Source organism: Cuculus canorus, chromosome 4 (genome assembly GCF_017976375.1).
Source record: "Cuculus canorus isolate bCucCan1 chromosome 4, bCucCan1.pri, whole genome shotgun sequence".
NCBI lineage: Eukaryota > Metazoa > Chordata > Aves > Cuculiformes > Cuculidae > Cuculus > Cuculus canorus.
The window spans coordinates 10,273,856-10,301,638 of record NC_071404.1 but is presented as its reverse complement, the minus strand read 5'-3'; the positions used below and the strand labels follow the sequence as shown (position 1 = coordinate 10,301,638).

The 27,783-nt window shown below is 41.8% G+C and overlaps 1 protein-coding gene across 3 annotated transcripts in view; it reads left to right on the top strand.

Moving 5' to 3' along the window:
• The window catches only part of MXD4 (MAX dimerization protein 4), a 39,855-nt gene extending 20,834 nt beyond the window's left edge, over positions 1-19,021 (top strand). For all 3 annotated transcript variants that reach the window (XM_054065037.1, XM_009558234.2, XM_054065036.1), the window contains exons 4-6: positions 11,950-12,064; positions 15,113-15,272; positions 16,206-19,021. In XM_054065037.1, the coding sequence (XP_053921012.1) occupies positions 11,950-12,064; positions 15,113-15,272; positions 16,206-16,354 (424 nt within the window). In that variant the 3' untranslated portion in view covers positions 16,355-19,021. The remainder of the gene's footprint in view (positions 1-11,949; positions 12,065-15,112; positions 15,273-16,205) is intronic.
• The last annotated feature ends 8,762 nt before the right edge of the window (positions 19,022-27,783 follow it).

The following is a 27,783-nucleotide window of genomic DNA, read 5'->3' as shown; positions in this document are numbered from 1 at the left end:
ACGCTGCACCTGGTGCCATAAGCACCACGTGAGAGGGACATCCACTTGTGGGGGAGACTGACTGCATCCTCTTCAACTACCTTTTGGTGAATGGTTCATTTGTGGAAAATTAGTTACCGTCTTGTTCCCCTCTGTGTGTAATCCCAGTGCAAACCTGTTGTTACGCAGCTTTTCCTTGTTTAAATAAATGCCATTGTCTTTGACCCAAGTTCTGCAGTCCTCAACAAATTACTTGTAAGAGTGTGGTGAAAGGTGGCAAATGAAAACAGAACTGCAGACTGATGTGGGTTTGGATTTGCTGTGCACATTTGCTTTGCGGTGTTCCATCGCTGTCGAGGACCAAAGCGTTACTGCTCTCATCTAAGTGGTGGCGAGTCCTAATCCACACTTGGGGTTTCAGTGGGCAGTATATGTGCTGTAAATCTGTGTACATCCATGTATCTTCAAGTGGGAATTAAAACCGCTTGATACTGGAATGGCATGATCTTGAAGTGGCACTTCCTTATCTAAGTGAGTCTGACACTGTTCTGAGGTAACAGACAACTTAAAATCTTCTCTCTCCCTGCAGCGCTATCTAAGAAACTTCAGCGCCAGTAAGAAACTTGAGTGCCAGTAAGACAGATGGGTTTGAGAGATCTAATTTAAGAGAACTACTAAGTTGCAGTGTGTGCATTTTAATGTGTGAAACAAATGGGCGGAGGGCTGGATGAATTAGTATTTAATAAGTATATTAAAATCGTGGCTGGTTATTCTTTTGTGGACTCTTTTTCAAGTGTGTACAGTGGTATTTCTGTCCCTCGTGTACTTCCCCTGTATTTTAGGTAGGTACTGTGTGGTTCTGAGGTTGTGGTGTTAGGTGGTACCTCTCTTGCCATTGCTTAAAAGTGATTGAAAGGTAAATGTTAAAAGACAATCAGTAGATAACAGGGCTAAAAATAGAAGACACCTGAAACAGAAATTCCTTTTCTATAGGTGTAAGAATTGTTCATATTTGTCTGACATTGGCTTTAAAGGTTTAAAATACAGAAAACTCTGTTTTATAGATGAGCACAACCTAAAGGCTGAACTGTGAAAGTATGCATTGATACCTCTTTTCTTTTTTTTTCAGAGGGAAAGAACACAAGGGCAAAAAATGTATGGCAGGGCATTTCAGCTGTTTCAATAATGTTTTGTTTCTGTTGCCTCAGATTCTTGCAAGGTCAGAAATTTTATTGCTTCTGGTCAAAGGATGGAGAATCTTATACATGTAAATTTTAGGTGGTTGCCATCCTGGGAAGACAAATGGTATCCAGATGCCATTATGTTTGGTTGTGATGCTTTTGGGAATCCCTGTGTAGCTTGTAAATTCCTATTGACATTTCCTGTGAAGCACATCTCAGATTTCTGTGTGTTGCTGTTACTTATAGCCAAGACCTGAGACAATGAAGGGCTGTTAAGCCTTTCATGGCTGCTCTTCAAATAAGAGCAGCTTAAGACAGTGGGATGGCTGAAGCCTGGGGAAAGCTGTAAGGACAAGCCTGACTGCAGGGAGGTGCTGGGAAAGAAAGGAGATGAGGCTGGTTAGATGTCTGTCCTCTGGCCCTTAATACTGTGGAGCCTGAGGCCATGATTCCCAGCACTTAGATACTGGTCAGAGCTACTGGTGTCCCAGCTGCCCTGGAGTCCTTGCAGACATGGTCCTACCTGTGCATTGCCTTGCAAAACTGCTTCTCCGAGTGCCTGGCATGATGAGCCCGTGAAGGAAGAGGACTTGTTGGAAACCGATCACTATATTTTGGTTTTGTCATCTTGCAAGCTTGGTCTACAGGCAGTTCAGGCACATGGGTGAGTGTGCAGTGGGGTAGCACTGGCATGGGTGACACGTGTGTCACACCTCACACGTCCCTCTGACAGCCCGTGTTGTCAGAGGAGGCAGAAGGAGAACTTGAGTAGGATGAGGTTGATGGACAGTATGGCAGCAGGCACTAACTGTGCCACAAGGCTTTTGTTTCCTCTGCTGGCTAGAGTCAAGTGGACCTTCAGCAGTCTGTCGGCTTCTCCTGCCAGATACGCTCCTGAAGGGACGGCAGGTGGGCAATCTAGCTGTCCATCAGCTGCTGAGTCTCCAGTCAGATCCCTCATGCCGGCCTTGTCCAGGTTGCATTACAGGGTCATTCCAGCCCAAAGCAAGCCTCGGGAGTTGCTGCCGTTTCCTGAGCTGCTGCCCCTGGCTTGGGACAGTACATGGGCCACCACAGCTCACCCTCTGGTGGGAACCAGAGCAGAAGGAGCATCAAAATTGGCTTGCAGGCATATTTTGAGAGATGAAGAAATGATGATGTAGCTCAGTGCTTATAGTTTAGGGCAGGCAGCTGTCATTGCATACAGCAGGGAGCTACTGGAGGGATGGGGAAGGGAGGGAGAGAGGAGGAGGAAAACATGGGGAGCAGCATCTGCCAGGCATCCCCTCTTTTGAGAGGCAACAGCTTCCCTCTCACAGACCAACCAGTATTCACCTGTCTCCAGCTTGCATCCCAGCTAACCTGCATACTGCTGCCAAGAGGCTTAGCTGGCAAAAATGCTTACGTTTGTGGCACTGCAGATCCTTCCCTTAAATTATGTTTGCTGAAAGATGGAGGAATAAGTTCTAGTTTCATCCATACGTTCTATAATGTGAACAAGCCACAACTTTGGAAAGGTAAAAAGGCAAACAGAGTGTGGAGTTGTGGGCTGGAGAGACAATAAGTGAAAGCAAATGAAATGCACTGTGAGCACTGCAGTGTGCATCTATATTTAGTGAAATAGAGAACTTAAATTTCAGAGTGATAAAATGCATAAAACATTGAAATAGTAAGCTGTGTAACAGGCAGCAGAGGTTTCCTTCTGTCTTCCTTAGTATTAGGAACAGCACCAGACATTCCTGAGCAGTATTCGCCTGAAAACTTGCAAATGACTGAGTTTGTAGCAGCACTGACTTTTTGGAAGCTCTTTGATGGTGAGATAGGCTTGCAGCCATTGCCTTGGTAGACAGTTGATGTCTTGTTTGGATGTTTCAGAGGTACCTACCCCAAGACCACCAGCTGCCTGGTTGTTAAAGCTTTCTGGATGATTTCAGTTTTGCAAAACAGATGCACAAAAGTATTCAGCACACTGGAAATGCATAGAGAGGCTGAAACTCCCAGTTAATTTTGAAGTCTAATAAATAAAGCAGGTGGTTGCACTGATTGTAGGGCTGTTGCATTTAATTCACTAACAATAACTGCAATTAGGCAGTCGCAGCTTTTGCTGCCTGTTAGTTGCTACAGCGCCTGCTCTGGCTGTGCTGCTGAATGTAATTGCAGAGGCCTCTGAGGTGTGAGACAGGCAAAAAGTACTGCGTGGAACAAACCTTGGATGAGTCTTCAGCGGAAGCATAAACTTTAGGATTTTGTTCTTAATATGGAAAAAAAAAGTAGCATCTATTGCAGAACGCTTGTGTATTGCTGATCTTTTCTTGGATAATAAAAAGCCAAGCGGTTTGCTGTAAGGACGCTACTGAATTTTCTGGGTTTGACTCTGAGGTACTCAACTGTGAGCAAGCATTTCACACATCTCGTAGCAATCGGCACACTGGGTGCCTTGCTGTGGTACAGTGCTTTAATACTAAAGGGGTTTTCTTTCCTTTTCACTGAAACAAATTTGTGTGGTTGAAATAGATTGTGCAGCTTGAGTATGAGCTAGAGCCCCTTTTGGGGAAAAAAAACCTGTTTGAGCTATCCTTTGTAGAGCAGAAAGTATTGCAACTGTTTCTGACTGAGATAAATACAGAAGAGGCAGGATTTTATACGTCAGTGGAGGGTTGTTATCTTCCACTGTATTTAATGTTTTGCTAAAGATACACTGTCCGGACCATTACTAAATAGGTTTCTTTATTCTTCATTGTTATGTGATTGAACTTCCATGATTTCTTACAATGGAAGTTAATATCTTTAAATGCCTTTGTAAACAACTGTATTTTAATGAGTACAGGTTCATCTTTGCTAGCTTATAAAAAGTATTGTAGAGCTGTAAACATATCATTGCTGACACTTATATTAAGAAAAGTGTTAGCTCAAGGAGGAGCGAGGCAAGAGCGCTTGAGCACCAACTTCTACTAAGCAGTGTGGGGTTTGTAATTACATGTGTGCCTACATTATACATATGGCCATGATATCCAGGAATATATGAACTAATACGAACAGATTTAATTTTCAGTACCTTTACAGCCATTTGCAGCAAAATTCTGGCATTGTTCAAGAGTGTGACTGTGCACAAAATAGAAAGAGCTGAAGCCCTTAAGAGATCTTGATTTGTGTCAAGATCTAGTAAAAAAAAGGGCTGATGTTGGAGCCAGAAAGCAGGCAGAGTTTCTCTCTCTGGTTTTACCTTGGTGACAGGTTGTCACAGTCCACTCATAAGCTGACGCGTGGTGATTCGTTTCTGCTATGATCTCGGAGTGCAAAAAAGCAATAATTCAAGAAGTCAAGGGAGTTAAATTTCAATCCAGACAGGAACTTTCTTAATTTTGCTCCTAAACGGGCTTGTGATAGAGTGAATAAGGAAAAGGATGGGGAGAAAAGGGAAGGAAAAAGGGGTTTATAGCTACCACCACAGGTCCACAGACGTCTCTGGGGATTCTGGTCCAGAAGGCGTTCCTCTGCCTCTGTCTTTGATCGATGTGATCTCGTAGTGGGGAGGATCTTCGAAATTCAGCTGCTCCAGAGCTGTCTTTTATGCCAGTCAGTACACCTGGTTCCTCCTTGAGACCTGCCTTTGCTCCACCTCAATCCTGTGGAGATATGCCAAACTCCACCTGGCAGGCCACACACGTGCCAAGAGAGGATTATCTGGGGCATGGTTGTCTTTGGAGGCAGGTCTCCTCCCCTTGTGCATGTGCTCCTTCCGGCAGCGGTAGTCGACTTGGGGTCCCCGATAAAGGCTAACAGTCATCAGAGGCTTAGCACCTGACAAGAAATGTTGAGACGGAAGTCGATCCTTTGACCGGCCCTTACACAGGTGAACCCCAAAGTTGCAATAGGGAAGTTTTTACTGCTGATCTGCATTTCTTAAAAACATTGACATAATGAGAAGTTTATGAATAATGATGCTGTCTATGTTCATCCTGACCAGTGCATATCACAAAGGATCCTGAGCTCCTGTGTTTGCTGATTCGTTCTAAAACTTAAGTGCTCCCTGTAGGCAGGTATTTGCATTTCATAAATAAAACTGTGAAGAGTCTGTCTGTAAAAACACCAGCATCTTGTAATTGCAGTTAGCTCACTTGTGTATTTTATGCTGAATTTTGTGTCTTGTAGGGACATAAAAAATCACCTTTGTTTAGGGAGAAAACACAACCACTAGTTTACCACGGAGGCCTCTGACCCAGAGTTGTGGGCTCAGTCCAGACTGCTTTGGTTCACAATGTACCTGGAGAGCATTTGACTCCAGAAGTGAATTTTTGGTGCAGACATTCTTCTCTGACTTTATCCTATATACGTTATTAAGCCAGATTACATAGTCATTATGCAACAATGAAAAATTTAGTAACTGCTCTATATTTAAACCTTTGTGTATTAACTTCGTTGCGGGATAGGTTTGAATGTGAAAAAAAAATGTGAAACATGAGAGAAAGAATCTGAAATGCTTCAGGAACTCTGCTCGGTTTGTAATAATATGTCTTCTTCTAGATACGTTTCAAATAGGTTTATATTCTGGGGGGGGAGTGTTTGCATTAATTTGTACTGAATTTCCTTTGTGAGAGGGTTTGAGGCTGTTGGGGTTTTGGACTGAAATGGTTGATGTACAGAAATGACAAATTTTTAATTTTTGCATCTATTTCAAATGAATCTGTTGTTCTCACTATGTGGCTCGTGATGATTGCATTTTCAGTCTCATTTGAGTGTTTGATCTGTAGTGTCCTTTTCTTTTCAGAACATCACCAAGCAAGTATATTTAGGAGTTGATTAGAGTGTATGTCAACCTCCTGTATACACAGCTAGTTTAGTAGACTAAATTTGGGACATCTGAAATACAGACACTTGTTCAGCCACGCAAGAATTTTTAGTATTAAAAGCATCTTGCAGAGCGCACAGTTAGGCCCTTCCTGTGAGGCAAGCATTGTTTCATTCCCATACGTGCCTCAGTGATGTGCTACGGTGTTGGAGGTACATTGGGCTGTGGGTGTTGAAGCAACAACACCCGGTCTAACCCAGCCAGCTCCTGCTGGAGCCAGCACAAAGGGAAATTCAGAGCATACAGTAAAGGAATATGGAATAGTGGCTTTTTGTCCATTTCCCAGCCTTGCCGCCCGCCAGCTGGAGATGCTGCAGCTCCAGAATGCCTCCCAGTATAGCCAAGATGGTTCCATGTCTTACCTGGACAATCTGCTAGTAGGAGTGAGTGGGTGTGGATGGACCAGAGCTGTTCCAGAACTACCTATAGGATGACAGTCTTTGCAGACGGAGTTGCTCCTTCGCTTTTACAGCCTGCTGGAGAATTGGTGTGTGCGAGAGTTATTGTTCTGATTGGGGAGGCTATGGACTGAGACCTTGAGGATGTGCAAGGTGAACACTGTCATGAATTTGACTTCTGTCTAGTTGACTTTTATGCCTTTGCCTGTGGTTGTTGAGAAACAAATGAGCACATGGCCCTCTTCACCCTTTCTGCAAGTGATCTCTGGCAATGGGCAGCAGAATGTCAGCAGCAGGAACTGTTGTTTATATGTCTTCGGGTGTAGCTTTGAGGAAATGCCTGTTGTATGCCATGTGCTGTAAATGTATAGAAGGCTGCTGACAGCTTTGTCTCCATGGGTTGCCCAGCCAAGGTGGTGGAATCGTCAAGCACTCATTTCACTGTCACGCTGTAGTCTCATGAGTGTTTGTAGCCATCTAGTTTCTCTGAGGCATGCCACACTGAGGACTTGGACACTTGCTTTGCACATGCACTCACCGAAGGAAGGTTTTGCCTTTTCATTTGGCTTTGTGCAAATCAGTGGCTTAAACGATGGATGTTGTTCTTTCCCACAAATAGGGTCTATAGATATATAAATTATATGTGTATGGTTACGAAACGCCTTCGCTGCTGTCAAAACCCTGTGCAACTGCTGCCTTCACAACTGCCTGCTGACAGCTGCATGACTTTTCTGTCTGCTGTGCTGGTCCTAAAAAAGCTGCAGAGAGCCTTGTGGAAAGACTGCAGGCAGATTGGGTCACTCCACAAACTTTCTAGCGCTGTATTGATCACACTGGCACAGGTTTAAGTCGCACAATGGCAGGAGGGGGTGTGCTTTCACGTGAGTTGGAGCAATCTTGTTGAATGCTATGGTTCTACAGGCAATCTCTCATTTAAATGCTTATAGAAATGTTGTTGAGGGACCTCCAAATAGTGATGGCTTTCTCTGGGTGTACCTGATCCTCAACTTGATCTAGTGTGAGGTGTCCCTGCTCATGGCAGGGGGGTTGGAAATGGATGATCTTTAAGGACCCCTCCAACCCAAACCATTCTATGATTCTGTGATCTTGAAAAGCTTCCAAGGATGGTAGTTCTGCAGCCTTTCTGCCAACTTATTCTGATTGTGCACCACTGCCCTAGTGAAAATTAGATTCCTAAAGTCCATCCTGAACCTCTCAATTCGCGATCACTACCTCTTGTTACATCATTTGGCCCTACTAAAAAATACTCTGTTCCCTTTGCAACCACCCATCAAGTAGTGGTAGGAGTTGCTTGGAATTGTTACAGTTCCCTTGGAATAAAGATTAGCCAGTGTGAGCAACGGGCGTTTTTTGTAATTTTTATTTCCCCCTCTGCAGCTTAGTATTCTATTTCTTGGTGTGATAAAGTGGATTTTCATCTGGGATTTCATACATATGGGGAAGCTTATTGACAATCATCTAATAGATTCTTTCAGCACAATTTCAAAATTGATTAGAGTCAAAGATCTTAATTTACTTTTGCATTGCAGTCTTTTTTGGAGAAATGGTGAACCATAGCCTTTCTGGCTAGCATTGCTCCTGCCTTTTCATAGCGAAGCACTGGGGCAAACTGGAGTCTCTGAAGACTAGAGGCAGTCAGTGATATTCAGATGAACTTCTGGTGGATGTTCTTGTGTGACAGGGAAATTCCTAACAGCACTGCATTGTTGCTTTGTCCCTCCCAGTTGTGGGGCTCCAGGATTTCTTTTGTCACTGGTTCTGGAATACCTGCCAGTATTGCCCATCATGGCTTTCATAGATTCAAACCAGTTCAAGGGAATTCCAGCTGGTACCTGTCAGGTTAGTTGTCAACAAGTTACATTCCCCTCTGTGTGAATGTGATAAACCACTGGACTGCTCCTGGATGTGGCCACTGCTGTGGAACGCCGGCTAAGTCTGTGGGCTTAGTAATTAATGTTTATTAAGCATTACAAGAGCTATAATGCAGATTTATAGGGCAGTGGGGAAACACTGAAGTCTTGAACATATGAAGCCTGTTTATCTTCTGGCAGAATGGAACGTGGTAAATCAAAGACAGGTCTCCCATGCGCCTCTCCCCATGCATGAGGCCATACTCAAAGCAGAGAGCTGCACCTTTGAGGATTCAGATTCTGGAGTCATTTATTTACATCCTCACCTTCCCTGATAAATTCAGTAGCACTGACGAGGGGGATATTTCTGTGCATCCACATGAGGTGAGAAAAGTGCCCGCTTCTGTAGGCACCAGTGTCCTGGCCTGACACCGCGCTTTGTGTGGGCAAAAGTGTAATAGTCGAGTTTCCAAGCTGGAGCAGAGCATAATTACCCAACATCAACCACATTTCATGCACACGGATCGTTACCATGTGGCTCTGAGACCAGGCTACTTTTTTTTTTTTTTTTTTTTTTTTTTTTTGCTTATTTTCTAGGTGGAATTTAAGGCATGAGCTTCAAAACACAAAGCAGCTCTGGCTGCGATTACCTCTGTGAGTGCCTTTCCCTCCTCCAGCGGTCGCAGTCAGGGGAGGAGAAGCAAAAGCTGTCAGGTCCCTGTAGAAAAAGAGAGAAATCAGTGCTGGCAGAGTCTGTACGCAACAACTTATCTACTGTGAAGTTTGAGTCCCCTGTTCCTGCTGGTGTGATCTGTTAACATAACATGCCTGAAATGTTTTCTTACATTCTTGCAGTTTTTTTTCTAAGATGTGCAAAATCAAAACCATGGGGATACTTACTCCAGTACCACGGGAATTGTGGTGGGTTGGTTTTCTTTTATGTTGTATGCCATCGATTATGCTGTTGTGTTCTAATATATGAATTGACCACATAAACACCCCTGTATTTATGTACAGCTCTTTGCACTTATGCTTTAAAATCTTTAATAGTTTCACATGTGCTGAATAAATAAATGACAGAAAAAATCCCTTTAAAAAAAAAGATCAAGCAGGTCTTTTAGCAAGTGGATTTGTTATATTTAATGCTATTAGGTTTTAGTGGTGAGAATGCCTCAAAGCAATGTTTTTTAATATTAAGCTCTTTTTAATTCTTCTCATAGGTCAGTTAAAATATTCTTCTTGGCTTCAGTCATGAGTTCTGTGTGGCACTTCCGTAAAGCCCTGCTTTACCTGATGGGCAGATAACATAAAAGAATTAGCACTTTAAAAAGACACACAGCCGTGCCCACTGGATGTTGGTAACATTCCTGTTAATTCCCCAGTTGATGGTAAGGAAGTGCACTAAATCTTTATTTTCTCGCTGTGCTAAGCAGACTGTCTTCAGGTAATAGTAAAAGCAGATAAGTTGAATGTGTAGTCTGGTTTCATTAATGTTTTCCAAGATTATTATTAAGTAGCTATCAGATGAACAGTTCTGTCTATTCCTCATCAGGCTTTTAACTGCTTCAAGTATAGTGATCGTTCATTTCAACATATTTAATTCTGTCTGCTAATGGATACTATTCTCGTCCTCTTCCTTGCCACATCCTCCTTTATCTTCAGTCCCGCTTTCTTGTCAGCTGTCTAAATAGAGTTGCATCCAAGTTGTGACGCAGATGATTGCATGTGTGTTTAGAGGCCATTTACAAAACAAAAGAATTAATTTTATTTAGTCCCTGAAACAAGTGTTGGTTTGGGTTTTTTTTTTTTGTTTAAAACAAAATAAAAACAGCCAGGTAGTTGCTAGAGATTACAGACACAGAAATTAAAATTTACTTGATTAGGATTTTCTGTATTAATACCAGTAGTCCCTAATTCTGATATTTCACCTCTGGGATCTATTTAATTAGATTCCAGTCTATATTCGCAGCCACAGAAGTGCAATCTGATGAGGCTATTTTTGTGAATATTTACCCCAATCTTTGTTTCTGTTGTTTAAATAAAAGCATTTAGATGGTTACATTTAGATCCTTGTATTTAAAAACAAACACCAGGCCTACACAAAGAATCTGTCATCATTTTTCTCTTGACAATCACATTTTCACCAATATTCTTCTTTCCCTAAGTGGCTTGAAGAAAGAATTAAGAATTTTACAGAAAAGCTTTGAATTCCTGCCTAATACATTGCTCATTTATAGGCAGCCAAAACTAAGCATGTGAGTGTGTGGTGGTTACAGTACTGTATTTTAATTAGATTTTATTTTGCTTTGGGTTTTTTCCCCCATTAATTCTCAGGTTGCTTTCACATTACACTAATCATTCCAATTACACATGTGTAATTTGTCATTGGGTGCACATTAAATCCTCTTCAGCTGCATTTCAAACACTGACGCTGAATTCTGCTTCTGAACTGATTGTTCAAAAGAAAGTTCATTCTTGACCACAAGCGTTAAATTTCCTGCAAAGTTTGTTTCTTTCATGCAACATCGAGCAGATGTGAAAAAGCTGATTATTCATCTCACACTTGTGATCCGCTGCAGCGTTGCGGGGGTTGTGGGCGTGCTCCAGGTCATGGCTTTGTTCAATCTGTAACAGCCTGGCAGAAAGGAAAACATTAGAGATGGTGCTCGTATAAGCACTTCCCCATCTTCTTCCATCTCATTGCCAGACTGAAAGGTGACTTTGTATGGATTCCTGTTCAAGAATTATGTGTTCAAACCAGGAGAGATTTTCCGTGGGGTTCAACTGTAGAAACACGCTAGCAGACTGTGCTTTGGTTTGCCACGGCCTTATTTGGGACAGTTGGAGCAACTGTTTCATGGAGTATAGTATTGCCAGCTTCTTCCTCAAAGGCAAAGTTTGGAAATGAATTATCTGTAGAAATATGATAATGTCATGAGTACAGGAGAGATTGCTGAGAGCAGCAGTGGTAATATTTGCAAAGGGGTAACAGAGAAAGCAGGGCCCAGCGTGGCTGGAAGTATTTTCTCTTGTGTGTTTATAATAATGGTTGTCCTGGCTGTATGGTGAGAAGAGGAATGTCTCCTTCCCAGGGGTGCTGTGGGTCAGTAGATGGGAGAAGAAGGGGTATGAGTACCTTCCTTTTGATAAAGCATGCCTGGAAGCAGCTTGGGGCTGTGCAGAACTGTGTGGGTGCTCTGGCCTTGTGTAGCCGGAATTTGTCTATCGCATTGGACAAGGCTAAAAGGGAAGAGGGGATACAGGGTCTGCAACCTCCCTGCTGCCTCCCACAGCTCCATCTCTGCCTGCAGAAAGCACAGGGTTGAGGTAAAGTCCCAGTTTTCCTTTCTTACGTAGCCATGAATTCAGTGTGCAGCCTCGCCTGGATTTCTCAGCTCTGTGAGCAAACTCCTCCTTCATGAGGATGGGACTAATCAGACTGAGCGAACCACTTCGAAATATAGGTATGAAACCACTGTCTGAATGTGCCAAGCAGCATTACTGCATTTCAAGTGACCTTTTGATCTGAAACCTTGCCAAAGGGAGGGGAAAGGAAGCCACTGTTGAGTCGAGTTCTGCACAGAGATCCTGCAAACAGATGGTGTTTGCATATAGGATATGCTGTTTGGGTGCAACTTTACTACAACGCTCTTCATTTTTAATGATTTCAGGCGGGCTAAACTCCGGTTATATTTGGAACAGCTAAAACAGCTTGTGCCTCTTGGGCCGGACAGCACCAGACACACCACTCTAAGTCTGTTGAAAAGAGCTAAGATGCATATCAAGGTAAAAACATCTTCCATATTTTGTATTTCTTTTAAGACAGAATCTTCCAGAATGTGTATCCATAGAGGAAGCTAATTTTCACACAAAATCCATATCCATATGTCTGATCTTCTGGATGTATTGGCCTTTATTAGTCACAAGGATTTCAATCACAGTATCAAGGTTTTGTGTTCTGCAATTTACCCTGCAGTCTCAGATACGTAAAATGGTGATTTTGTGATTTCTGCTTGATTACTAATGATTTACATTGTATTTTAAAAAATAATATATATGTATCAAAACTGTTCTTTGATTAATATGTTTAATTTGTAAGGACTGAGGGAAATAGCACTGTACTGCATGCACTTCAATGTAAAAAGCCAGATCCATTCATTATTAAGAAAAACTATTGGAGTCAAAAGGATTATAGCTACTAGTGAGCCTTATCCTCATCCCACATCTTGATGACCAGATCCTGGAGCATTTGACGATCACTTAGAGGAAATAAAAAAATGAAATGCAGTCTCCTGCTAGTTGACGCTCCTGTTGAGTGTTTCAGGAGCGTCACAAGTTTAAAACAAAATCCAACCCCAACAAAATCCAACCCCAAGTCTCACCAGTGCTCCAGCAGCAGTGCAGGCTGTACCTCTGCGCAGGTAATCCAGAGGGAATTACTTCTCAGGTCTTCTTTCTCCAAAGACACCTTCACTCTCATTTTTACTGGTGTAGTTTTCAGGGGAATAGGGTTATATGCAGAAATGAGACCAACAGGTATTGAAATGTCAAAGTTAAAGAACATGTTTCTGCTGCTGTGTCCAGGACTGTAATTATTCCTCTGGCATTTTTTCAGTGTTATAGGGAAACAGGTCAAGAAAAGTGTCAGGAGAGGCTGAAAAATGCCAGTGTTCTTGGAATCTTTTGGAGAACAGCCTGCTGTTGTACAGCATTAAGATTCACTGCAGTTGCAGAAATTGGTGTAATTCATATGAAGAATTAAAAGTTAATTTAAGCAAAACCATTCTTGTAAACAAGTTTACTGAGCTGCTTCTCCAGCTCTTGTAAGCACGTTTACTCCAGCTGGGCAACCACCGTTTTTACCATGTGAGATTTTGGCCTCTTGTTTATAATTCAGGCTAACATGCATGAAAGGAACTGCATGTGGTTTTTGTCTTGGGCTGCCCCCCTGTCATGGGCTTATGCATACAAATTGAAAACCTGTTTTTACAAGTGGCAAGTGTGAGAGATTAGCCATGTCGTTACCATTCCAGCTGCTGATAAGAAAAGCTAGGAACAGATTCTTTCCATCGGGCACAATCCCAAGTACTCATTTTCTGAAAACTGAAACTGAAGTTTAGTTTTCTTTCTAAGATTTTAACTGAACCTGCCCTAACTGGGTTGCCACTTAATTGCTTCTCGTCGTCAGGCCCGCCACCTCCCCGCTGCACTGCCCTGCTGAGGCGCGCCAAGGCCTGGCTGCCGTTACTAACACAGTCATTAGTTCTGAACTTCTCTCTCACACATACCCCCTCCGCCCCCATATATTAAAACTTGCCCTAAAAGACTGGATGGTTTTGAGCCTCCTAGATATGAGTCACTGAGTTCATTCCTAAAATAGTTGTTTGGGATTGCAGCCAGGAAAATACAGGAAAAGGAAATCTATCAATTGGGCACATTTGGCTTGTTGTGTACATGGATATACCCACCCCTCTTCTTATTATAACATTGCGTATCCATGTACGATGCACATCTTAGTGTATTGCTTTAACACGCGGCTGCAGAAGTTAGATTTCATTCAGCCAGGAAGCTGCCCAGTTCAATAGTGTCAATTATTTTCTCAAAGATTAATACTTTTGCTTTCAAGTTTGCACTGGAAAAGCAAAATCCCTGAAATCGTTTTGTTTGGGGTTTGCTGTGCTGTGTCCCACCCTGCTTTCCTCTGAGAAGCAGGCATAGGTTCATTCGGACGGCAGGGAGCAATCGTCAGCAGCTTTATTGACCAGCCCCTGAAGCTCGGTGGTCATGTAAATGCAGCTCACGGAGAAATTGAATCTTACAAGTAGCTTTTACTGCTACAACCTGCAGTTTGCTTCATCAGTTAGAGTTACTTAAAACAATATAAGGTGTGCCCTTCCTGCTTTTGATCCCATCATACCCATCACACTTTCTTCCTTAATTATGTAGTCATTTTATTTAAATGGCTGTCAGTGATGTGGGAGAGGGTTCTGCTGAAATCTTAAAAGGTACTGTTTCTGTTACAGCATTTGGACCAACAGTGCAGCACGTCTTACTGGGTGTGAAGCATTCTTTTTATTTCCAAAATTCATACCTTCTTTTATTCAAGCAGAGGGGAGATTTCAGGTAGATGTGTGGAAGGATCCTTTCACAGGCTGTTCACTGAATAGTTTAACACAACTGTGGATTAACACAACTGATATTTTAGAAGGTTATCACAAAATTATCATAGTTACTCTGCACAGTTTAAGTAGAAAAAAATCAAGGATAAAAAGGATTGTTAGTAAATTCCTCCTACTATATATAATTAATACTGCTTATTGTGAATGAATCTTTTTAAATGGTAAAAATTTCCATGTTCTGCGGTAGGAGAAGGGAGCACTTAGGAGGCTCGCAATGGTTCCCTTATGGTAAGGAGTCTCTTATTTCACCTAAAGAGGTGTTACATTCTGGCTGAAACCAGAGCTGCGCTCTACTTATCAAAGATGATGCCAGTTTTGCCTGAAAAAATGATTTAAATATTCCTCACAACCAAGGCAACAATAATTTGGTCTTAGCCGAGGAATGTCTGCTGGCGGCAAAAGAGTCTTTGAAGGGTTTCCACCCTCCACTTGTATCCATCTGTCTTATTGGGAAACAAAATCAGCTCTGGCCTAGCCTGCTTAAATTGTACTGATCTATAGAATGGTAACAAAATCATTAACATTTTTAATTTAATTTAAAATTAATTAGAATATTTAAATTGTTTTAAAATTACTGTTCATGAGAAGGTCTTAAGTTACTTACGCTTTAACCTGAGTAAAAACTGTCAGCTTACTATTTTTCTCTCCCTTTAAGAAATTGGAAGAACAGGACCGAAAAGCTCTAAATATTAAAGAACAATTACAGCGGGAGCACCGCTACCTCAAGCGCCGATTGGAGCAGCTATCCGTGCAGGGCATGGAGCGTATCCGCACTGACAGTATGGGATCAACAATATCCACTGACTCTGAACAAGGTAATTGAACAAGGACATCGTTAAGGGAGTTGCAGGAGCAGGAAGGAAAAGGGAAGTAGGGAAGCAAGAAAACATTAGTCAGAATCAAAGTCAAGCTTTCAACAAAACCCAGGCAAAATTGTTCCATTATGTGATTTGCAGAATAAAAAAACTCATCTTTTTTACATTATTTGGAAAACTTTTTATTAACTAATTTTGAACCTATGAATACTGTTTGGATTTTTAAAGCTATTTATACTGCATGGGTTTTTGCCAGTTTTTTTAAACAATGTTCTGAATTTTTAGTGGAATTCCTGGTAAGGCTGGCAAAATAGTTTCTTCTTGGGGAAAAAAGATCTCATTGATCTTAATTCATTGTGAAATTTTAAAATATTTTCTATGTAACGATCACCAAGTTACATCCTCTGCGTTTGGTTCTCATTTAAGCCAGAGCTCTTCAAGATGCCTGTCACTATTTCTTAATTCCTCATTGGAAGTTTCCTGTGTCCAAACACTGAGGCTGACATTTTTGGGGCCTGTGGGAGATGAGTGCTGGTCATAGTGCAGTTAAGGGTGACAGATGGCCACGCCGTGGTCGCTGCCAGCCGACACCTGACTGGGTTGGACTCGCCACGAGCAGTGCTGCAGTCTTGCAGCCGCTGGGGGGGTGTTTTTTTAAGATCAGTGGCTAAGCACAGGTTGGAACAGTTCTGGGACAGCATTTGGTATTGATGTCATGCAGTATATTTATGTGGATGAGGACGGAAGGGATTTTAATTCTCAGGTGGACAAGATGATCCTTTCCTCGGGAATTACTGTTCCAGTTCTTTTAATTACAGAAAATGAAGTCTGATTCAGGTTTCACCTGAACAGATTGACACAGCGATACTGGCCCGTGATTACTTGCTACAACTGCTGTCGTTCTGAAAATGTGCCTTCTTATGTTTTCTTTAGAAGTAGACATTGAAGGAATGGAGTTTACTCCAGGTGAAATGGACAGTATTGGAAGTGCCAGCGATGCTGAAGACCACTACAGTTTGCAAAGCGGTTCGAGTGACGGAGGTTACACACATTCCCGCAGACTGAATGCCAGGCTCTCATAGTGCCTGAGTTACCCGTTCAACTCAGGACCATCTGACTGAAGCACTTATATATGAATATTCCAGAGGTGTCAACTGCCACTCTTCCGGGAAACCCCAGCCACAGTACTCTGACATGGAGGTTTCTTACCCACGGTTCCCTGCACTGTAACCACAATATTAGATATTCTAAATCATGGGTTTGCTGCAGAGAACTGTGGTTAGGTACAGTTGTGACTTAAAGCTAGCTTGATGTAGCCATACTGCAAATTAAAGAAAATAAACTATGTCATTCCATTCAAGAAGTATTAAATTGAAACTGTTGGAAGCATGGCGTAAGGGAGTTTGACAGTTATTTTGATTTTGCAGAAACCATTTTCAAACATGGAAGAATAAGTGGGATCTACAATCTGTTAGTGATTTGGAGATACAAAAAGCTAGAACCAGTTCTTGTGGTATTTTTTCATGGAGGGGAAAACAAAAAAAAACCCAGAACATTTTGAACGCTGCATAGCGGGCTCGATAGAGTAAATTCTTTCAGCAGTTGTTGTTTGAGTGAAGCAGGCAAATAAATCTTCAAATCTCAGATGATCTTTAGAAAAGGTCACACTTACAAGTCACTACTGTACTTCAAAACGGGGGAAAAGCCAGCTCTAATAATGACTTCATGTGGGATGATCTCAACTTTCTTTTGCTTTTTTTGTATTCAATATCCAACCAGCAGCAAATCATTCTGTCCATGTTTAACGGGCATAGTAGAAAGCAACACTGCAATTTTAACCTGTTACCATGGAACGGATGACACTTGAAGCATTTCAGTGGCTTTTTTGGGTTGGTTTTTTTCATTTCTTTGTCTGAAGAGTACAAACTCAAGTGATCCAGTTTGTGATAGTTTATCTTGCCTTGCAAGGAAATGAAATCTGTTTGCTTATTTTTTTTTCTTTTCTTTTCTTCTATTTACACATGTCAATACATTTTTATGGAAGGCATGGCTTAAAATTACAGTATTCAGCTAGAAGATAATTAATCTTTTTTTTTCTTTTGCACACTATAATTGCATTTTCTATTCTTTAAAAAGTGCAAAAAAATGAAAATGTATGCTGTAAAACAGCAAAGTTTATTTAGTACTCATCAAGCTGTTCAGAACATATTTACCCAAATCATAGCAATACTATGGAGATGTATTTTAATACAACTTCTGCTTAGTGAAGTCATTAGAGCTTGGCTTGCTGGGTAAGAAAAAAATGGACCAGTCTTTGCATTATCTGTTTAAAGAAGGTCTTATTAAAAAAAATAAATTAAAAAAAAAAAAAAGGAAAAAAAAAAAAGAAAAAAAAAAGAAGAAAAAGAAAAAAGCTATAAACACTTTTAGGAAGTGATTTTAGCAAGTGTAGTCTATATTTCCTGTAAGAGATTTTGTATTATATTTTCCTAAATGTTCTCATTTACTTGTATAGGGAGGGGAATGGTACAGACCCAGACCAGAGTCTCAGGGACTCTTCACCTTTGTCATATTGTGCCTTGGTGACCATTTATGTATGCCTCTCCTTCTCATTGTTTAAAGGACAACTAAGCTTTGTTTCCAGACCCTCTGTTTGAATGGTCAGTTGTCCACCTTCCTCTGGATGAAGCAGAGAGGTGTATTTATAATATCTCCACCCTCTCACAACTGATTCAGTGTGGCTTTAAGTAAAATCATAACATTAGGTTTTGGTGCGAGGGTTAACTGTCTTGGTGTAAGCCCTCCCTTGGATTCTTCAGCACTCGAATCTTTATTTTGTTAGCTTATAAAGTCGGGGTCTCTGTGAGACCAGCACTCGGCGGCCAGGGAAACACAAACATACTGTGTAAGGCTATGGGATGTCCAAGTGTGGTGCCATTTTTAGCATTCGGCTACAAGACCTCATGACAGACTGACCATCATGATCAAAAACAAAGATTCAGTTGTTCTTTTGACATCTGACATATGTGTCCTCCCTTTGGCTCTTACAACACAGAGTAGAAATACGAATCCATTTTGTGGCAGCTTACAGATCCTTGTTTGCACTCTCGCTTACTGCTTGGAACTTGCCAACAAGGAAAACGTCTATGTTTAATTTACATAACCTAATGGATGGCCACCCCTATTTTGGCTCTGGGGAGGGGCCTAAGGTTATAAACTTTGGCAGCTGAACAAGAAAACAATTAACCTTTTCTGTGATGCAGGTTTTGGTATTATGTTCTATACACCTTGCATATTACTAAAATCCTCGTTGTTGGGGAAAGCACACAGCAATATACTCATTGTGTGTAGCTGACAAGCAGCAGAAATTACTAGCTCCTTTGGTGCATATGTAACTAATTTCCAAATCATGGAAAAAAAAAAATAAGAGTTTACTTTAACACACGACTGTTAACAGGAAAAAAAAAGGCTAGTATATTGTTGCTGTTCATTTATTCTATAATGAACACATTCATGAATTGTAAAGTGTTTCCTTTCATGACAAGCAGCTCTTGCACAGAACCTCCTAATGAAAAGAGATTTTAAACTTACAGAGGGAAAAACAAGATTTTAAATTGATCATTATTGTACCTTAGGTCAACCTGAAATTTTCCTTTTAAAGATGAATGTGCTAACTTAATGAGTTCTTCCACGCTGGGTATCCATGGCTTTGTAGATCTTATATTTTCAATAAAAATTACTCGAATAATCTTGAGTGGAAATAAAAAGGGTTTATTTGTTTTTACTTTTTCAGTTATTACAGCTGGGGGCTATTATACCAGGAAAGAAAAATGACACTGCCTGTGCAGTGTCCTGCCTGTGCCACTCTCCCTCAAACGCAGCCCAATTTAAGGTGGTGTTTTCAGGTACGGCCCCTTTCCCTACTGCGGGGTAGGCAGTGGCACAACTGTTTCAGGTGTTGGTTTGGGGGCTGGTTTGAGCGGCCACCCACCCTCCCCCAAGCACGCTGCAGTCCAACCCTGCTGCGGCTGACTCGACCTGCAGTGACAATTGTGGCTGTGACATTCCTTTAGGGACACGATTCACCTGCTCTGGAGCAGCCAGCACAGCGCTCCTGGTGCCTCTAGCACCTGCGGGTAAAAGGGATTCTATTTTTATTGAGTTTTTTAATCTGAGTGCTGGGGTATGTGTTTTGTGTGTGTACAAGCGTTCATGCGCCTGTGCACAACCGCATCTGTGATCACAACGCAATGACACAAAGCACACTGCTTGCTGCAAGATCAAACACTGGCAGCTTTGCTGCTGCCTGTCATGATGGTGGGGAGATGCCACTGCTCAGTTTAGCTGTTTTCTCTGCAATTACCCTTGGGAAAAAAAAGGACAAGATTACAGGGCTGGTAGGTCTTTTCCTCTGTGGAAAAGGCTCTGGAGAGATGAAGTCATTGTGAAGTTCTTTTTGTGGAGATGTGGAGGTTTGGCCTATTTCCTGGTGGGAGAAGAAAGGAAGGGTTTTCCCTTGCAGCAAGCAGGTGTCGGGAGGATGTACGCCTCTCTGTTGCTCTGGTGAGCTCTTCCTCCAGCTCCATGAGTGCACTCTGCCCAGGAGAGGTGCAAAAAAAAATGCTTTAACTTTTTTAACTTTTCCTGCAGATTCTGCACTGCAATTAGGAGGATGACTCCTCCTTCAGAGCCATCCTCTCTCTGCCCAACCAGTACCCACCCACCGAGGCTGTTTATTTATCTTCTGAAAAGAGCAGGGTTTGGCCAGTAGAAACTCTACAGTGCATCGCTATGCAGAGCCTGGATCCTGAGTGACTTGTGCAAAAACCCAGATGCGTTTCAAAATAAGTTTTATCAGATTAAAGCAGAATAAAAAGCTGCCCCACCCCAATCTGTGATGAGGACAGTTTTCCATTTGGCATTTATAGACAAGTTTCAATCATAAATACTAATTTCTTAATGTATGTCTTAGGATGGAAGAAAAAAACTTATAAAGTTAATTTAACTTGCATCTAACTTAAAGAAGTAAAGCTTTTGCTGACCTTTGTTGGTGTTATTTTTCTTGACATGGATGAGTTTGGGTTCAGCTACAACACAGGCAGCCTAACATCATTTCATATTAAAAAGTTACTTGTATCTATCTAAAGATAAATAACTGTGATAAATACTAGTATTCTGAGCATCCTGCTGTGCACTCTGTGGAACCCATTTCCCTGGATGAACTTAAATGCCAGGAGAAGTGAACTGAGGAAGAGAGAGGTGATGCTGTGTGTAGATGAGCTCAGCCTGCAGCTGTGCTCCTGTACCGAGCCCCAGGGTGTGTTTACCTGCAGGATGTACTTCTTCTCTGGGAGGTGCTTACAGCAGTCTCTGCTACTGTGACAAGTGATTATTGCACCATTGTACCAACTTTATCACACACTGGTAATTATTGGGGATGTTCTTCACCCTCCCAGATCAGCCCTGTGGAAAAGAAAGACATTTTTTAAAAGAACCACATCATCACGGCTTTTAATCAAGGAATATTAAATCTATACACTTTTATTTTGTGATGGTGTTGATAAAGGAATGTCTGCAAAATGGATTATACTCTCAGAAATCTGCTTGGTTTTCACTACTAGAGACCACTGGGTTTGTACGTGGTCAGAGCCACTAAGTGTTGATATTTAATCCACTAACTTGCATTGGTTAAAACTGGTGGAAGGAGAACAGAATCCCTTTAGAAACCTTTAAGGAAGAGCTGTTCTCCCTACAAATACTAACAGGGCAAACACACTCTGAGATTAATCTCACCAGTAAAGAAATGAGCCAATTTTCTTAAGTAACTCTGTAAATGCGCTGTTGTTAATTGGTAGTCGCACAAGAAATCTCCAAGTGTGTTGCATAGCTACACAGAATGCAGGGGATATTGGAACAGAAATGACCAGAAACCCTTTGGTCACCTTGGCTGTTCTTCCTACCTGAAATAGTGTAAATTAACCACAGCAAAGAATTCCTGGGGACTCATGTCCAGCCAGAGACTCGCCTGTGGCAAAGTAGAGTGAAAGGGCTCCAATGTCAGAATTTCTTCTTTCCATTTTGTATGAGAAGCAGAAAAATTGGTTGCACGTGATTTATGTCATTGAAAGGGTCTGTAAAATAAAGGGGTTTAAGTGATTACATTTTGGCACATGTGAAGCACTGCCAGAGAGCCTTCTGCTGCTTACCAGTCAGATTGCTACCTAAAGGTAAAGCAAGTGGGTTCTGTGCCAAAGCCTCTGGGTCCCAGAGCCAAAGGAACGGTTCAGAGTCTGTAAGATGTATTATACTGTACAGATTCATTTGTTTGCACGTACATGGTGCTTGCTGCGTTCTGTAGCACACAGATAATTGTGTTGTATCATTATCTCATCATAATATAAATACAAATTTTTATACGTTTTTGGTGCTTTCAGGGTTTTTTTTTTTAAATTTCATCATTTCTATGCGCATAGCATTTCTTCTCTCTGCAAATCTTTTCACATAGGCTTAATGACTATTTAATAAGAAGTTCATTGAGTTTTAGCAATTCCAATTAATAGTATGGTGTGACGGTTAGACTGCTATTGAGAATCAGAGAATCATAGAATAGTTTCGTTTGGAAGGGACCTTAAAGATCATCCAGTTCCAACCCCCCTGCCATGGGTAGGGACATGTCCCACCAGATCAGGCTGCCCAAGGCCCCATCCAACCTGGCCTTGAACATCTCCACGGATGGGGCAGCCACAACTTCCCTGGGCAATGTGTGCCAGAGCCTCACTACTCTTACAGTGAAGAAATTCTTCCTTATGTCTAGTCTAAAATCAAATTTAAACTCAAATTCTGTTACACACATTGGCCCAATGCAACCCCAACAGTCATTAATGTTATTTGCCTCTAACCATGGGGGCTGTATAAATTTCCAGTGTTACATTTCTGAAGACAACCAACTTGTAAAACAAAGTGAAATTGAAACGCATTAATGTCTGCTCTAAGCAATTATACTTGAAATCATTCCAGCTCTGTATAAGACAGAAAAAAAGTGTTAAAAGGCAGCCTACAAGTTCTGCATGTGTATTTTGTCAAATATGAAAGTCACATCACAAGTGATGTACAGCCAGACAAAAATGAGCATTTTAGATTCTTACCAGGAAAGAAACTTTTGCGAATTGCATCGTTATACTCTCAACTGCAGCATGTAACATCCACTCGGTTTTGTTTTGCGCATGTTGCCCATAAATACAGTGAGGTCTTAAAAATACAGAAATAGTGGGTTTAGGTTGAAATCTTGGTAAGTAGCTTGTTGATATGTTTATGTTTGACTCAAATAAGCTGAGCTGCTGAATCAGTAAAAAGATTCATGCACAAAGCAGAGTAATTTTTATCAAAGCTTTCTCTGAAATTACCACTATCACAGAATAAGCATAAAATGCAATCCAGCGCATCATTTGCTTATTATATATTAATCTTCAACAGGAAAATAGCTATAATAAACATTTAGCAGTGCTATAGTTTGCACAACTTCTCTCAGCACAAGATAGAATTGCACAGTGTAACAGAATTATGACAAATTTTGTAGCACTGTTGTTGTAAATCCTCTTCAGTTTATTACCTGTATGGCTTCTTTCCTAACATTTGTAATGTCTTATGATTTTTCATAAGAAAAGTGAGTTTCCTGATTGTGTTAATGATGAATACTTCAAATTTAATATTAAAGGTCCAGAAACACACCTTGCCTATCAGGATGAAAATCTTTTGCCGAAGCCTATTTAAATGAAAAAGAGCCTTAAATTATAATTAAATACATGATGATCCAACCATCGGCTTCCTCTAAAAGAGACAATTTAAAGTAGTTTCAATGGCAAAGTTCTCAGTTATTGTAATTATAATGGAAACTGGGAATTACCCAGTGTTTTTAAGGACTATGGCATGGCAAGAAAGGTATGATTATAGTGTGGTGGATGGAGGAGGAGTGGAGGGCTGGCATTACTGCTACTAGAAGGGTTGGGTGTGGAAGGGCAGAGATTGCTGCTGGTAGGAGGCTGATTTCCTTTTGCCTGCTAGGATTTGACGCTCCCCAGGGTGAGGAAGCAGCTCCCTGAGAGCTTGTTCTTCTGTGTCACTGCTGTGCAGAGGAACTGCTGCCCCACTCGGGAGGAGCTGGCTGGAGTCTGAGGGCACAGAGGGAGCAGAGGAAGGAGGCTGGAGGGGTCAGGCTGGTCATTCACTGTCCCTGCTGAGGCCCCTGCTGAGCCCCAGTGTACATTCCCACACAAAGGTTCAGTTTCTTACAAACAAAACCCATTTGCAGACAGTCCAGCTGATCAGCCCTGCTCAGGGTTTTAATCCAAAATGTGGTCAGAAGAGCAAACTATTTCCTAGGAAAATCAAATCACCATGCGCATCGTGTGTCTAAATACACCAGGAGTGTTAGCCCAAACATGTAAGCACTTCATTTTCATTTATGGCATTGACTCCAACAAAGCTGAAGAAAACCAATCACATCGTCCTGCTTTTCTGGAAATACAAGGCCCCAGAATGAAATCTACTGCTCCTCCAGAGAGAAGATACATGTGTTCCTGAGAGGGAGCGAGCTGGTGCCAAATTTCTGTCTTCTGACTTTGTTATAACAGAAGTTCACATGGCACTGTGAAAGCTGTGCTTAATTCAGAATACATTTGTTTAAAGCAATGAATTACCTTTTAGGTCAAGGTGTTTCCAAAGAGGGGTTGCTACTCCAACAGTCTGCAGCAGGGACCTCTAAGACCCTGTTGCTGCTATGAGCAGATGTGCAGTGTGATACAAAATTAAAAAGCTTCTACACTGCTGCAGTTCACCAGCTGAAAACTTATTTCCATGTCTTCTCTCTCGTTGTTTTTGATTTCCTCCCCCTAAATGAAACTCCTAAAGCAGTAATAAGCAAAACACTTTATAAATAGAGTTTTTCATCTGGCAGATGTATCCCTGTGGGAGGGTTCATGTTGGCCAGCTGCAATGCCTGTGTGATGGCAACAGCGCTCCTTGGCTGTTTTTTACAGCCTTGGCCAATGGGAAACTGATAGCTTCTCTCTGAGGTATCAGGCACAACGATGTCCTATTTTGCAGTGGAAGAAACGCAACACGGCATCAGTGGAATAGTGCCGAGCTTGCAGACATCCCTCCAGAAATGTCTATGTCTTAATCTTCTAAAATCCACCATAAAATGGCTTTTAAAGGCAATATGGTATCTAAGCAAACTCTCTGGTTCTTGGACACAGATGCAAAACAACTGCTCCTAGAATGGAAAAAAAAGGGTAAGGTAAGCCTTTAATTATGTTTTGACTGAACACAAGCAAGAAAAAAACAAATCAGAGAAAAACAATCTTGACCCATAAGGAGCTGCAAAAACAAACGCTGAGGCTCATGGGGCTGTGGTTGTGTGGGGACAGGGGCCGTAAGACATCGAAGAGATGTTTGTGACATGTTTGTAGGGGAAGGCTGTTGTTTAATCTCTGCCCTAAAAGCCGATCGATGGTCTAACATGAAAATTTGTTTCACATTGGAGGCTTGTTCTTTCAAAATGAGATGTTTAAGTGCACAATGTTCTGACCTAAAATATTTCAATTCTAGCCTGAATTCCTATGCCAGCGGGGATTATGAGATCATGCTGTCTGTCAACTCCTCTTTCATCCATCTGTTCCCCTCCTCCTTTCCTTGATAACTTTTGAACCTTCAGGCTAATTTTCACCAAATTTTACAAAGCAGAGAGGAGGTGGAGGCTGCAACGATAATACATGGTGAAAACGTCCAGAAAAATTCCACATCTGGGTAACTGGAGAAATAAATCATTTCCTGCACTGACCATGCCTGAAGGCTGGCCCAATTGAGCTCTTCGAGAGGTGGCTACTGGCCAGCATGCATGTAGCTTCAAACCAGCTACAGAATGAGCATACAGTCCTGCTTGCCCAGCTAAACAGATCGGGATGGAGGTTGTGCGAAAGGCCACAAAGGAGGTGGGGCATCGTGTGCCTGGAACTGGTCACACAGGGAACTGAAGGCATTGGTTGCAGCAATACAGATGGGCAATTTGATAGACAAAAGACAGACAATCTTCTATTAGATGTGTCTTCATTCATCTAGGATACAGACTGCAGTTGCAGAGCTGAACTGCTCGCAGGACAGCAGAATATTAGAAATTTTTCTAGGTTTAAAATTTGCTTTTACTCAGGCATTTTTTAGATGAGTAAATCTGCTGTTTATGAAATTTAAAAGAACCCAATGTTGTGAAGCAGAAGCCTCCAAAATACTACTGTAGGACAAGTTGATTTTAGTGCAAGTAACTGACTGAACTGGAACGGCATCATTTTATGAAATAATGCAGTGAATGCTTTTGTTCCTTCCCTGCTGGAAAGATGCAATGCACTCTATCTGCAGGATGATTTCAAAACTTCAGCTAGCCTAAATTGCAGCTGCGTATCAGGCTGTAATCTGATGGGGAGGAATTCAACGCTACAGCTCTTTTTACCCATGAGAACTCCTGCCAGGTTAGGGTTTAATTTAAAAACGTCTTGCACAGACCACATTATCCCAGAAATCAACTTTCTTCACTGTGCAGGTGATACAGGTGCAGATTTTGATCTAGAAACCCTCAAGTGAGTTAGCCTTAGCTGTGCAGAGCTGCAAGGTTGCTCGTTTCCCTGTGTTGATCCATTTCAACGACTGCATTAAGTGAGATTAGAGAAGCTGCACATTTAGGACAAGTAGTGGGAGGGCTCAGCCACCCACATACAGCCTGTGTCAGTGCCTCATCAGGGTGAAATCTAGAGGTAACGTTTCTGAATGCAATAAATGATTTCTCTCTAGAATAACTGGCCTTAGAAACAACATGGGAAAAAAATCCTGAATTTAGTCTTCAGCAGTGCAAAGGATCTAATTCAGGAGCTATTAGTGAGCTGCTAGCAACCATAATATAATTAAGCTTAACACTGTCAAAAAATAAGAGAGCAAGACAAATAAAGCAAATGGATACTCAATTTTAGCAGAACAACTTACACAAAAGATGGGGAAAACCGTAAAACCCTAAATGAGCAGTTCAAAACTAAGAAGCCTACAAACACCCAGAAGGCTTAAAACGTACTGTGCTGGAAGCCTGGGTAAAGGGTCTGACGCAAATAGAAAACCATGGCTCTAACAACCCTCCTGCATGACTTGATGAGATAGTTAAGGAGGATATTGTGAAGCAAGCAGGAAAGCCCAGGAAAACATGGCATGCAAAATGTAAACAGGAAACAAAGATGGCTAAACTCAAGGAGTGGCTGATAAGGGATGCACACACTGCTAGAGAATAGTTTACATCATGCTCGACCCAGACCCAGCACTCACAATGCAGAAGAGGTCCTGCAGTCATTGCAGAGAGCCTTCTGGTGGCTCCATAGGCAGCAGCAGCCAAAAAGCCAAGAAAACGGGGAGCATCGTAACAAAGGGCACCCTAAGAAAAGGTTTCATAGAAAACCTTGGTGCACCCAGACCTTGAGGACTGTGTGCAGTCTTGTCTCTGCACCTCAAGTGAGATGTGATGTTATAAAAATCACAGAATCACTAAGATTGGAAAAGACCCACAAGATCATCCAGTCCAATCATCTGGCACAGGGTAGGAAAACTGAAATCATCAGGAACAGGAGGACTTGCTTTACTGAGGCCAAATTCTCCAAATAGGAGAGGACAGAGATGAAGGGAAATTTATTTGTGGTTTCTGAATTATGATGAAAGTCACAGATAACAGAGAACACAAAGGTAGTATCCACCAAATCCTGCAGTGCTAGAGCCAGAAATCATTTGACGGGGTTAGGAGAGGGTAAAAAATAACATATTAAAAGTGCTTTTTAGGCCATCAGGTGGTGACATTCTGGGATTTGTTGCCTTGTGGAGTTTGGGGAGTATCAGCAGGTTCAAAATGAAGTTTTGGGGGGGTATCAGTAGGTTCAAAAGGTAATTAGGCAAATTTACAGGCATAAGGTCTATGGAAAAAAAAACAAAAGGGATGAATCACTGATACAGCAACTGTGCACAGCAGGCTGGTGGCCACCACTAGCCACATCTCACAGCTTCCGGGAGGCTGATGATCACACAAGTCTGCAGCCTGGTTTTGGTCAAGGTTGAGCAATGTTAGCATCTTGCCCTGTATCAGAAACAGCATGGCCAGCAGGACCAAAGAATCACTAGGTCGGAAAAGACCTCTTAGATCATCTAGTCCAACCGTTCCTATCTGCCATTAAACCATGTCTCTGAGCACCTGTCTTTTAAACACCTCCAGGGATGGTGACTCAAACACCTCCCTGGGCAGCCTCTGCCAGTGCCCAATAACCCTTTCTGTGAAACTTTTTTTCCTGATGTCCAGTCTGAACCTGCCCTGGCACAGCTTGAGGCCATTCCCTCTCATCCTATCACTTGGGGGATGAGACCAACACTGACCTCTCTACATCCTCCTTTCAGGTAGTTGTAGAGAGCAATAAGGTCTCCTCAGCCTCCTCTTCTC